The following is a 12782-nucleotide window of genomic DNA, read 5'->3' on the forward strand; positions in this document are numbered from 1 at the left end:
GACCTTTCCAGAACTTCTTCACCTGTGGCCAAGCAGCTTATACAGCAGTTTAACTGTGCTAGAGTAAGTGATTGTCTGAAGAAAGGCCAAGAAATACTTGGTGGGTGCCATCTCTGCAGATGAGATATCCAAAACAGCAATTTACAAGCTGTATGGTGCAACCCATGTCCCTACCTCTACTATCAGGTAATTTATAATGTGATTCAGAAAAGGGGAAGAATCGAGAGTTCATCATCCTTTATTCCTTGCATAGTTTAGAGATACACTGCAGTGAGCAAAGAGTGAACCCAGTAACTTTCAGACTTCAGCCATACTATTCAAAAAGTTAAGAACTGGGATTCAAAATCTGCTTCACAGATGGATGCCTACACTCCAGTGATCACTAGTTTTCCATGTCATGGAGCCTTGTACTTCTGATAAACATTTAGCAACACTATGAATAAGGTCCATAGCGTTAAGGTCCACAATCGTCACTGCAGTCTGTTGCAGTGGCTCACTAAACAACCAGTTTCTCCTTCAGAAAAAAGCATCCCTCAAAGATTCTAATATTTGTCCTATGCAGCTTGTTTTGTTTGTCTTTTTTAATTCCAAACCATGCATGATCTGACATAAAATCTACTTGGTTAAGCCAAGTAATCTGCTTGTAAGAATGCTGTGCATGTGAATTATAATTGTGTAAGCTTTTTAAAATTGTTGGTAATTATCCTAGATGACTCCTTGGTATTTACTTGCCTATGTATTTTTCCAATTAGCAGAACCTGAAACACCTTGCAGATATCACTTCTTAGGACAGAGGCACAAATGCTTGTGAAGGCACTTTCCCCACAAAGCTTCCAAGATTTTAATTACTAATCACACAGAGGGCAAACCTTCTGAGCACTAGTACAACATACTATTACTGCTCTCATTATCAGAGCCCACAGCAGATATAACCGAACTCTGGTTACTGGAGAGATTTGTAGACTTGTTTTGTAAGTTAAATTAACCCTTTTTCTAAAGGCACAGGATATAATTTTCGTATGACACTTAGGTAGGGAAAGGGCATTTTCCTGCTTCAGGAATCTTTAAAAAGCCTGTCTTGCAGCAGACCACTGGATTCTTTCATGCCATCTTCTTCTTTTTTCAAGAAAAAACTACAGTTTAAAGCCTTTTTCATTGTATCTATGAATCGTCACACAGCCGTGATATGATACTGGCCTGGGCATGGCTGCTACTCCTGTGATAATGCCCGTTGCAGGGTCATAACAAAGAATAGTGTCTGTGGCTTCACCATTTTCTCGTCTTCCACCAAGGATGTAGATTTTTCCATTACACACAGACATGCCACAATTCTCCTGTTTCAAAATACACAAAGTAACCCATGATTATTTAAAAGACAAGACCTCAATTCCTGCACGTCTACCCCAGTGCAGAAGGACAGCATTGTGACTACGTCTGTAAACAGACTGGCCTATACTATTCCCTCCTGAAAGGGCCAATGCAGAAAGCACCAGAATTGGGGAAAGCAGCAGCACAATCCTACAGAAAGACTATTTCAGGTCTAAGCCTTCACTACACAAAGCTCAGACAAGGGATACAATGGGATACAGCTGAACACTGTACTTACCATTTAAACATCTGAGACAAGGAAAGGAGGAGAGAACAAAGGTTTTCAGAAGAGGGACCACAGTAGGTACCATTAATGCAAAAAATGGGAACAAGGAGAAGCACCTTAGAGGAGTAACAGACAATGAAAAGGGATGTAAACAGGGGAGAGGAAAAAAGCCGTGACTAAGAAAAGAGTGCATGAGAAAGACAGCACTATGTCTTACTTCAAAACAAGAGAGATAGGATTTTATTTCTTCCTTAAAAGCAGGCATGGAAAAAAAAATTCAGTTAAATAGAGAACGCATATCAGAACAGAGGAATAGAGGGAAGGCCAGGAATAAGAACAAATTTCTGCTTAGGCAGATACTGTAGAGTATGTGACTGATGTTTTAAAAACATAGGGAAAATGAACTGATATACACACACTTCATGACCGAGGGGACACATTGTTAAATTCTGCTCAGTGCTCCTTAAGTGGAAGTGGTAACAGCTCTTGCTGCTTAAGTCAGATACTTTCTGTGCTATACAGTGGGGTTTTTTCACACTGTAAAAACAGTCATCGGTATTTCTGTTACATTGAAAAGTTTTAATCAGTTATAAGGAAACAACTATCTTCAGTCTAAATAAAAACATGCAGCAGAACTTGACAGAAATCAATTTCTATACAATTAAAACATCATCCATTATACCATTACACTGTTCCCCAACAGTAACTGCTCTCAAACAAAAAGACTGGACTGGCTAAGAGTGACACCCAGCTGAAAAGCAACTGGTTTAGAAACTACTTCTTCTGTGAGGTTTTGAATTATATAGATGAAGTAGTAAAGCAAGAATGGAATCAGAGATGCAATTTTAACAGGGTTAATCAAGTGTATACTCATTTCATGCCAAGATACTAATGTAAAGAAATACCTTTCAGATGTCTACAGGCCTTTTAGTTTTAATTACCTGTCTGCTGAATGTATTCTGTACATGCATCCAGTAGTCCTCAACTGGATCGTAGCAGTATATTGCTTTGGTAAGCCCACCAGCAACATAGATCAGATTGTTTAAAGACACAGCCGTAATACATCTTTTTGCGATAGGGATAGTTGCACGGAGCAACCAAGAATTAGTATCGGGATCGTAAGACTGAACCTGAAAACAAATACATGCGTTTCAGGTTAAAAGCCTAACTGAAATAATAACCTGGCACACCCACACAGGTTATACAAGGAGAGCCAAAGCAGCAATACCTGGTGGGCAATATCTCACCAAGAAAATGAAGTCAATATAAACATAGGTCCACATATCAATATGTCTATATATGCACTATAGTCAATGTTATTTTCCCAAAACTCAGGTTTAAAACTTCACAGAACTTGTAAAACCAATGACAGTATCCATGAGAAAGACCACAGTAACAGTATATTATTGAGTTAACATTTTCTACTCTGTATTTTTTGTATTATAGTAATTCCATACTCCATTCAGCAAAACAGCTAAAACAGATCTCTTGTATGATCTGTTTTTAAACCAGCAATACTGTTTACCATGCATAGAAGATGCAATCAAATACAATTAACTGACCTTGTCAGAACATGTGTTGTCATCAGGACCACCCCCGATCACAAACAGTTTGCCAACACAGCTGGTGACTGCTGGAGAGCTCACAGCTTCCTTAAGGGGAGCCACCTCTGTCCATCGATTGGAAAATGAGTCGTAACACTCTACACTGCTGAGGCGGTTTTGCCCATCATATCCTCCAACAACATATACCTATGCAAAGTGGTGAAAACTATCATCATTTCATTTTTAGAGTAGTTGTTACATTTAAATAGAAATTAAATTCATTTAAAGCTGCAAGAATCCTAATTTGCTAGGTTTGTGAAGTGATACTTTCCTCAAATTTTTAATTTATACATAGGAGGAGAAGAATATGGTCTAAAAACAGTCTGTAAAGACTCTCTGGAGAGTTCCATTCAGTCACACGAGGCATTCCTCACTACAAACACACGTCCAAATATTTGAATGGCATTTGTTAAAAAAGGCACTTCTCTGCGTTTCTTTTTACAGATTACATTCAGCAACAGCAGCAGCAAAAGTCCATGTGCATTTACCTTTACTCTTCTGTTTTACTTTTTCCCACTTGCTTACAAAAATATTTCTTTCTCTCAGTTTGTAAGTCTTCTTTACTTTCCTGTTGCTTCTCTCATATGTAAGTAGCAGAGCTCAGTATTACTTATGTCTACCTTTTTCCCCTCTATTTGCTCCAGCTGCAAGTCTCGTCTCCAAGAAGTTACTCACTCCAAGGGACACCACATGCACATCTTCCCTAACTTTCATTAATGGAATCCTCACAGGCAGTTGATCCCAACTACTGTTTTTATGTTAAGGCATATATGCCTTCAAAATACAGCAAAACCTCCCACTTCCCCACAGCATATATTTGATTAACTTCAATATAAAACATTAAATAAAAGAGCACAGAGCTGACATTCAGAGCAGTACAAGTTTCTGTTAATAACTGCATAAACTGTCAAAAGTTTTGACAGCACTTTTGAAGCATAGGCAAATCCAGATGCTTCTTTGCCTCCCCAAAAAATTGCTTCTTGGGGATAAGACACTTCAGTGACAAAAACGCACAAAAATATAACTTATGAGTAACATGATTTTCATGTCCATGGATAGTGTCTGACTGAAGAAGAGCCTAATTGTTTAAAGTATTATTTTATTTGAAAATATGTATTTTTAAAATTGTTTGATAGGAAAGTCGAAGTAATACTAAATATGGACAGAAGTTTTCTGCAGTGTTTTCTTATATACATCAAACATCCCCACTATAAAAAGGATTATAAATATACTTCTCTTACTTTACCAAGAAGAACAGCCATTTTGTGACGCCATCTGCCTTTATTTAAGGAGGCAACTCTGATCCAAATGTTAAGTTGAGAGTTATAAATCCAAACATCCCGGCTATTGATTCTTCCACCTTTAAAAATAAAAATATGCCAATATGAATAAATTCACTATTGAATGAGAAATGTTAGCTATTAACATGCCCCTCTACAGTGGGCAATGAAAACTTTACATCCTTTTTAGGTGAAATAAAGACCTATCTATATTTATACATTAGACAGAAAAAGTCCACTTCAGTGGATTTCAAACATGAAAACATACAGTAAGTTATTTTGTTTATGTGTGCCTTTCCTAGTAACATGCTGAGGTCACATTAGATTATTTCTTGAGATTGGAATGCATTTCAATGGCTTTTGCCCCATGCTCTTCAGATTCCCTTCAGTGTCACTATCTGGATGAGATGCTCAATTTCTTAACCGTTTATGTGCCTCACGGCATATCCCTAACACTCGCTATTCCCCTATTTGGTTCGTGCACACATCTTGTTTTACGTTTTTTTCAAATGACATGGGTACTACAAATCTGAGGAGACAGTTTCTTTGGTTAAACTAATACATGGGGCTTGGTGTCCAAACTGTCAACTGTACCCTATCATTCACTCTTGCTAAAAGGCTGAATGAGAAGTGGTTAAAAACCTATAGCTATTGCTCATTTCACTGTAAAAGGCTGGTATAAACAGATCCCCAACTCAGGCGCTAGAAGAAATTTGTTTCCATTTTACATTCCCACAATGAGAAGAAGCTTTACTGTTTTTCCTTTGCAGTCTAGGCAGCCATACGATAGAAACAAGTCACCAGAAATGTACCAGTGCTGCAGTGCTCCTAAGCAACTGGTGTTTTTAACCAGCACACAGCACGTTTTGTAGCAGAGAAAATGCTGCTAGGAAAAAACTGCTTGAGATTTTTTGCTTGTACTTTTTCCAACTGTTGCTGCAAACAGGCCACTACTGTATTTGAAAGCAGCATACTTAATGAGCATAAGCTAGTCTGTTTAAATACAATTGATAGCCTGGAATCAGCTGTAAAAAACCTGCCAATTAATACAAAACAAAAATCACAGAAAACACTTTTGTCTACAGTAAGATTGGTTTGGCACTGGTGTTTACCATTTACATCAGAAAGTGACTTTCAATTGAGCTTCTGGAAGTTCACAATACATAAAAAAAAAACCAAACACACACACAAACCAAACAAACCCCAAAACCAAGAAAACCAGGCCAAAGCAACAAAGAAAAGAAAAAAATTCTTAAATTTTTTAGGATTATTCACCTGAAACAAGAATATCATTCCGTAGAGCACACACTGCATACTCAGACTTGGTAAACTCTGGAAGTTTAGCCAGTGACTTCCACTCTCCTGTTACAGGATCGTAGCACTCAGTGTACGGCAAATTAAACCCTCCAACTCGTTCACAGCCTCCAACAACAACAATCACCTCAGAATAACCAGTTGATCTAAAAAAAGGGAACACAGAAAACAAAGATGTAGAAAATATTTATTAGTACATCGAGGCCAAACAACGTTGTCTTCAAAACTGTGTGAAAACTGGAAAATTTAGTATTTGGTATTAACTTCTATAGCAAAGAAAACAGAAGAGTCATTTAGCAAATAGAGGTTTTCCCTGTTTCCAGCTGTCTCATTACGTAGCAGGTTACCACACCAACAGGCGTTCTGTGTAAGTGGTCGAGTCTCACCGCATAACGTTCTATGTGAAAATCAAATCATTAAAAAATACAAAAAGCTCTTACTCTAGTAATATTTTTCCTTTGACTGTGTAGGTAGATATATCAGAAACGGAGTTCAAGCGAGGCCTGAGACAATGAGATGAGCAATCTGTTTCACACTGAAACCAGTCCCCATGTCCCCCCTGGAATTTTACAAAATTCATAGTACTTTATTTTGCTTAAATATTCAAAAAGTTTAAAATATTTCAAGTTACTTCTGAAAAAAAAGAAAAAAAAAAGCTGAAGGCATATAGTCACCAGCATAAGGGAAAAGAAAGAGACGTTAAAGCCAATGCACAGTTAAAAAAGGTGAAAAACAAGTGTAGCTACAGAAGGAAACATCAAGGAATGCTGAAATAAAAATTCAAACTTAAACTAAAAACTAGAACTCAGTGTGAAAAAATTAAGCATTAGACAGCCTGCAACGTCTGCAACACAAGTCTTTAAATTCTATTCCACATTCTCATTCTCCTTCTACTAACCTGATGCTTCTGCATTATATTCTATATTCAGAGCAATAACAAAACTTCTTACATGTTAATCCACATTTGAATGTAGAGAATCAACCAACCACCTTCAATGTGCAAATCAAACTATGACTTTTATTCCTTCTCTGAAATTTATAATTTCTTGTAAGCATTTGTCAAAATCCTTTCTTCTCAGGGCATTTTTAGATTAAAGGATTTTGCACTTGTATAGTTATTTCAAGGACTGCTGTCTATTGATCATGTAAAACTGAATACAAGATCAATTTTATTTTTAGTAAGCCTTTCTGTTCTGTTGCGATTTAACTTCAATCCTGGTATGAACAGGCATCTCATTCATACCATTGCTGTGTACTGCAGTCCTCTCTCTAAAAAAAACAAAACAAAACAAACAAACAATTGCCTTATGACTGCATTTGAGATAAAAGCTGCATGATCTGTCCCCAAATTTCTTAACATGTGAACTTATGCATATACTAGCTTATAAATCCTGATGACATTTTCCCTATTTTGAAAAACCAGGAATAAAACTAGTTTAGCCCTTCTATCTTCTTGTCACCACACACCACAATTTAAATATACGATGTATCTTTCTACTCAGAATATTCTGAACAGGCAAAAGCAATGCTAAATGATAATGTACTGTAAGATTATATAATGAAGATATGCATCTGAGGAAGCATATTTACACACCTGAACTAGTCAGAATCATAGAATCGTTTAGGTTGGAAAAGACCTTTCAGATCATCCAGTCCAACCATTAACCTAACACTACCAAGTCCACCACTAAACCAATTAAGGGTCAAGTAGTAAATTCATGTTTCCTGGCTTGGTGGCTGGATTATTTTTTAATGAAAGTAAAAACTAGGAATCATTAAGGTTGGAAAGGACCTCTAAGATCATCAGTCCAACCATCAACCCAACACCACCACGCCCACTAAACCATGTCCCAAAGTGCCACGTCTACCTGTTTTTTTGAACACTGCCAGAGAAGAAACACTCTCTTCAACTGCTCAGCTTTGAGGTGATGCTCGTTCCTGGTGTCTATGTATTTACTGTTACTGTTTTTTTTCTTTTTTGAGGAACAACTCTGAAAAGAATCTCTCTCAAAGGATAAGAGAGGGGAAGTTCCTGTGCGAGCAAAGCATTACCCAGAAAGAGAATTTCCTTATAAGCAAGCAACTCATCTCATAATTTGCCTTAGAAGCAAGCCCAAATATATCAACTAACCATATGCACGGAAGAGGTTTGTCTGTTGATTACCTTCTAGATTAGAATCAAGTTCCCCACTTACTTACCGAAAAGCTTAATGTACCAGATTATCAATCTTTATTTTAAAATTAAATGAACCAAAATCTTTGATTGGAGAGAGCTCTTTATGAATTGCTATGATGGAATTTTGCTCTTTAAAGGAAATCTTAATTTAATACAGTATTTCAAATCCATGTAAACGTAAAATTTTTCCCAACATTTTAGTACCTATATATCTATATATATGGGTATATATACACACACTATATATACACACATCTATATTTTAGGACCACATATCCTTTCTTCGGTTAAGAAACATTTTCTCTGTTACATTTTCTTGAAGGAGTCTTGCACTGTAGAGTTTTCAAGGTTAGTTCCAAAACATTTTTTACAAAAAAATGGAGAACACATCAGTTTAAAAAAAAAAAACCAAACCAAAAACAAGTGGGGAGTACACAAAAGGAACATACAAAGACTAATTCCAGAAAAGAACTAAAGATATATTTGAATAGAGATTAGAAAAAGCTGTGATCTCCATCAGTGGTAGAGAAAGTCCTCCTTGTAGCCCTCAGAAGAAAGGGTGTGAGCAGAGCAACAGAGGTGAACTAAAAAAGGCACTAAAGAGATTCCAGGAGACTCTTGTCAGGAAAAGGTACACAAAATAGAAAAGGGGGAGCAGAAGACAACTGACAGAGTATCATATAATCTCATACATTCCCAAGAGCAGGTTTCCAAGGGGTCCTGAGTTACACACAGACCTCTAGACAAGGTGAGAACACCAACCAGCACAGTGTCAGCTGGACAGAAGAACTTTCAGTAGTTCAAACATTACAATCAAAAATATTTTAAGTTTTGGAGACAAATTACCAGGATTCTGGTAAATTACTACTCCCTTTTTCCCCTGTTAATTTACTTTTGGGTAGCAAATGGGTAACAGACAAATGTAAAGTGAAACAGAAACTCATCTCCTTGGGATAAAAATAAGGGACTGCATTAAAGCTTTCTATAAAGGCAACCAAAAAGGATGTGTTAAAATGTATAAATGGAATAGCTTCTAACTAACTCGAGAGGACACTCATATATTGTAACCAGACAGCTTAACAGGAACTGTGCGATTGAAGAATTCACACGTATATGAAAATCAGAAGATAATTCAAAGCATACAGTAGGAAGAGCCTGTTTTGTTTTGTATATGGAAATGTATTATTGCTTGATCTCAGCTTGGAGATTTGCTGTGCAACACAACCAGCAGGGGACAAGAGAGACTTAAAAGGAGCACGGGAGACAACCTCAAGATGTCACTATGTCTTTGCAAGTACGTAACTGAAAAGCTCTTTCAGAAAGACGTTCTGCATTTGTCAACAATGCCCAGTGGCATACAACACACAGAGCAAGCAGGCAACCCTTACCCAACCTTTTAAACTTTTATTTACTCTAGGTAACTCATCACTGGCTTCAAAAAGAAAAAAAAAAAAAAAAACCCAAACAAAACAAAACTGCAAATTGCAATCCACACTGTTCTTTTAAAAAAAATGGGTAGAACCCACTTCTGCCATATGTGCATGCATACCCATACAAGGAATCGCAATTAATTTCCAGAAGTTTCAATAAGAACACTGGCGTGGGAATTTCTGATCCTGCAGCCCGCCTCCCTTTAGAAACAGTTTATATAAAAAAAGAAATTGAAGGAAGGCAAGAAAGATGGAAAAGAGCTCCCCAGCACCCTCTCCTCTCCAAACCCTCAGAAATGCCCAGAAAAGTTGTGATGAAAACATGGGGGAAGGGGGACCTGGTAACTATTTTAAAACGTGATCTCTTTTTGCTATAGGCAACAGAAACAAGTGACAAAGAACTATTCCATGAATGTAATATAGAAAAGGGGAAAAATATCCTGCTGGGAGGCCAGCCGGTTTTTTCCTCGTTGTAAATTACTCCTCTGGTTCCTGCCTACTCAAATTCACCATGAAGTTTAGTAAGCTCAGCAGTACAACCAACAAAACCCACAAAATCCCAACCCCCCCCAACCCCAGATATCACCTTTATTAGGCAAGGTACTTCATTTACAAAGTGGAATGGTACACTGAGGCTATTCAGATTCTCAAGTACCTACATGCCATGCACTCCGACAGAACTGCTAGGTCTGAGCGCATCTGCTTTCTTTATCAAATTGAGTAATAAACACACACCAAACACAACACCAAATACCACATGACATAGCCCCTTCCCAACTCGCTCACAAAACTAGGTAGTCTTTGGTCTGAATTCCATGGTCCCTCCCTCAGGCCCAGACTCAGGATATGAAATGCCTCAGAAACTATCATTGTACCAGTTTCCAAACTGCCAGGAACCAAAAGTTTCCAAAGACCCTCTGTGGCAGTGTACAGCTTAGAAAACCTGGCAGCGGGGCTGCAAGGATTTTAAGAATAACTTCAAGAAGAATTTCATCTCTCACAGCAGGATTGAAGACTGGAAAGCCACTAATGGGGCAAATGCTTACCAAGTATTTCCCCCCCCGCTGCTATAAGCAAGCCTTTAACACATGCCAAAAAAAAAAAAAAAAAGGTTCCCTGCACAGTCACTGTACAGCAACAACATATGACTAAGAGTAAACAAAGAGGAGTAACTCCTAACACAATCTGTTTATCCAGGCCAGATCATTGCATCACCTCAACATAACACATGGTTTTAAAAACTACAGCTTATATCAGCTGGAGCTGACAATAAATTATCATGTCAACTATGATGTGGAGGTATGGCTTTTACCGGGAAAATATTTTCAGGAAAAAAAAATTAACCACCATTGCCCATAAACAACACTAATGGACTCTTCCTCATTTCTTCTTGCACCTTCAGTCACCTATTCGTGTAACACATTATTAAGCAGCAGCAATTCTGAATTATTAAAGTGTCACAGAATAAGTATGAAATACTTCAGGAACTGGTGCATAGTTCTTTAAAAATGCAAGATTCAGTTTCTTTACAGTTAAGAACCTGTTCTGCTGTCTATTGTCTATTACAGTTCTGTGTACTACTCCATCTGTAAAGTATTTGTGATGTAGCAAGTGAATGCTCTGAATGTATATCCCCATCCACATCTCTTACAGTGTGCTGTACACTCATACGACTTTGTTATAAAAAGAAAGAAGGTTGGGAAATGGAATGGTTTACCTGCTATAGCACAGCGACTTCTTTTCGAGATGCTGCTATTGTATGAAATAACTTAAGATCTCGCCTAGCAAACATTAACTGTTAGAAAATATTTTACTTGCAAGATAACATAACTTCACTTACCTGAGATGTCATTTATTTCACAGCAGTAAGGCGATCTGTACAAAAAGACTCATGTACATTTTCAGGACATGTGAGCTTCATGTGTTGTGGGGAAGTATAGAAGTGTAACTGTAGTGGTTCCAGAATACAAAATAAATAATCTGCAAGAGATTTTTTTTCTGGGCATGTGTATATCAAATATACATACAACTATGTCCTTCTCCTACAGAAACAAGGAGAGAAAAGAGATTTCCTCACCTGCGTGGCCTAGTTCTAGGAGACATCATCTCATTTCCAAGGATATGGTATCGCCTGGCTTCATGCAGCAGCTGATAGCACTCGGGGGAGTTCTGAATCAGCTGGTCCACTTCCACAGTCTGAACAAAGTAGTTTGGGTGTAACAACGGGAGCCTGACGTGTGTCAGAAGTTCATGTAACACTGGTCTTCGCAACTCAACTGCCCGGTACACCCAGCGCATGACAGCTTCAAACACCATCTCTTCCTTACTGATCACCAGTTCGTCACTGCAAATGTAATCAATAAGCTCATCTTTCCCCAGTTCAAGGAATTCTTCATGCTGGGACACATCCTCAAACGTCTGCAGCGCAAAATTCCTGCACTTGGTGAACAGTGTCTTGAGTGAGTGCGTATCTGCAAAGCGCTGGATTCCCAGGCAATTGCAAGGATCCAGCTGTTCTTCCAGGAACTTGGCACAGGCGTCACGCAAAACACTAATCTGAAAGAGACTTGATGTTTCAAAGAGATACTGCACGTTCTCTGTAGTGATTTTCACCTTGCCAGTGTATACATACTGTAGAAAGCAATCCATAGCTTCAGCAAAAATGCCATTGATCTCCACTAACATCTCTCTGCTTTCTCTATGATCGTTGCAGAACATAGCTCTGAAGTAGCTGCTGCAGGCCGAGAGAACCGCTCGATGGCAGGGAAACTCCCTTCCTTCCACACAGATAATAACATCTGTGAACAACCGACTGTCTCGAAATTCATTGAAGATCTGGAGAATGCTTTCAGCATGGGAAGATCCTGAGGAGAAGTCGAAAAACTCTGGGCCTGACAACGATTTTGGGTCCATTTCAAAAACTTTCCGCTTGGTTGCAGGGGAATCTCGTATCCCACTATCCTCTCTATTCAGTCTGCGTCCCAATATTAGTACCATTGTTACATCAGTTGGCTATAGAGTCATTGAGAAAAGTTTGCAGAGTTTCTCCTTCACAGCGCTACGGTCTGAAAAATTAAAACACTTCAGTATTCAGTCTGGTATATTCTTAATTTCATCACGTAAATTAGACAAGATACTTGTTTCGTTACTCTAAGAATTGGTACAATTTTTGACCTTTACTAGAGGTGACACAGTATTACAGGGCAAGTTACTGTGCACCTTGTGCAGCGCAATGCAGCATTATCTGTTACACGTTAAATACAAAATACACCCAAAGAACAGGTGTCATGGATGGCATGTTCTGAATGTCCCAGCACCACTAGCACTGCATTAGTGTTCAAGATAAAAAAAACCAGAGATCTTGGCTTCAGCAAATCACCTGAC

At 38.2% G+C, this 12782-nt stretch overlaps 1 protein-coding gene across 2 annotated transcripts; it reads right to left on the bottom strand.

The window, feature by feature from the left end:
- Positions 1-222: 222 nt before the first annotated feature.
- Positions 223-12461, bottom strand: KLHL24 (kelch like family member 24). Of its 2 annotated transcripts, XM_009479859.2 has the most exons (6): positions 11476-12461; positions 5754-5938; positions 4440-4558; positions 3157-3345; positions 2536-2724; positions 223-1334 (listed from the first exon to the last, which is right to left on the bottom strand). In XM_009479859.2, the coding sequence occupies exons 1-6, from the start codon at positions 12393-12395 to the stop codon at positions 1134-1136; spliced, it is 1803 nt and encodes a 600-aa protein (XP_009478134.1). In that variant the 5' UTR covers positions 12396-12461; the 3' UTR covers positions 223-1133. The 2 variants fall into 2 exon arrangements, with proteins under 2 accessions (XP_009478134.1, XP_075572061.1); XM_075715946.1 differs by lacking the exon at positions 3157-3345.
- Positions 12462-12782: the final 321 nt, after the last annotated feature.

This window comes from Pelecanus crispus, chromosome 9, assembly GCF_030463565.1.
Source record: "Pelecanus crispus isolate bPelCri1 chromosome 9, bPelCri1.pri, whole genome shotgun sequence".
In the NCBI taxonomy this organism is placed as follows: Eukaryota; Metazoa; Chordata; class Aves; order Pelecaniformes; family Pelecanidae; genus Pelecanus; species Pelecanus crispus.

Bases quoted from the DNA above. Each gene is read 5' to 3' on its own strand.
- KLHL24 (XM_009479859.2), bottom strand. From the start codon at position 12,395: ATGGTACTAATATTGGGACGCAGACTGAATAGAGAGGATAGTGGGATA. The intron at 4,559-5,753 runs GTGAATAATCCT...TTATTTTTAAAG, and splicing joins GAATGATATTCTTGTTTCAG to GTGGAAGAATCAATAGCCGG. The intron at 1,335-2,535 runs GTAATTAAAACT...ATTTTGAAACAG, and splicing joins AGAATACATTCAGCAGACAG to GAGAATTGTGGCATGTCTGT.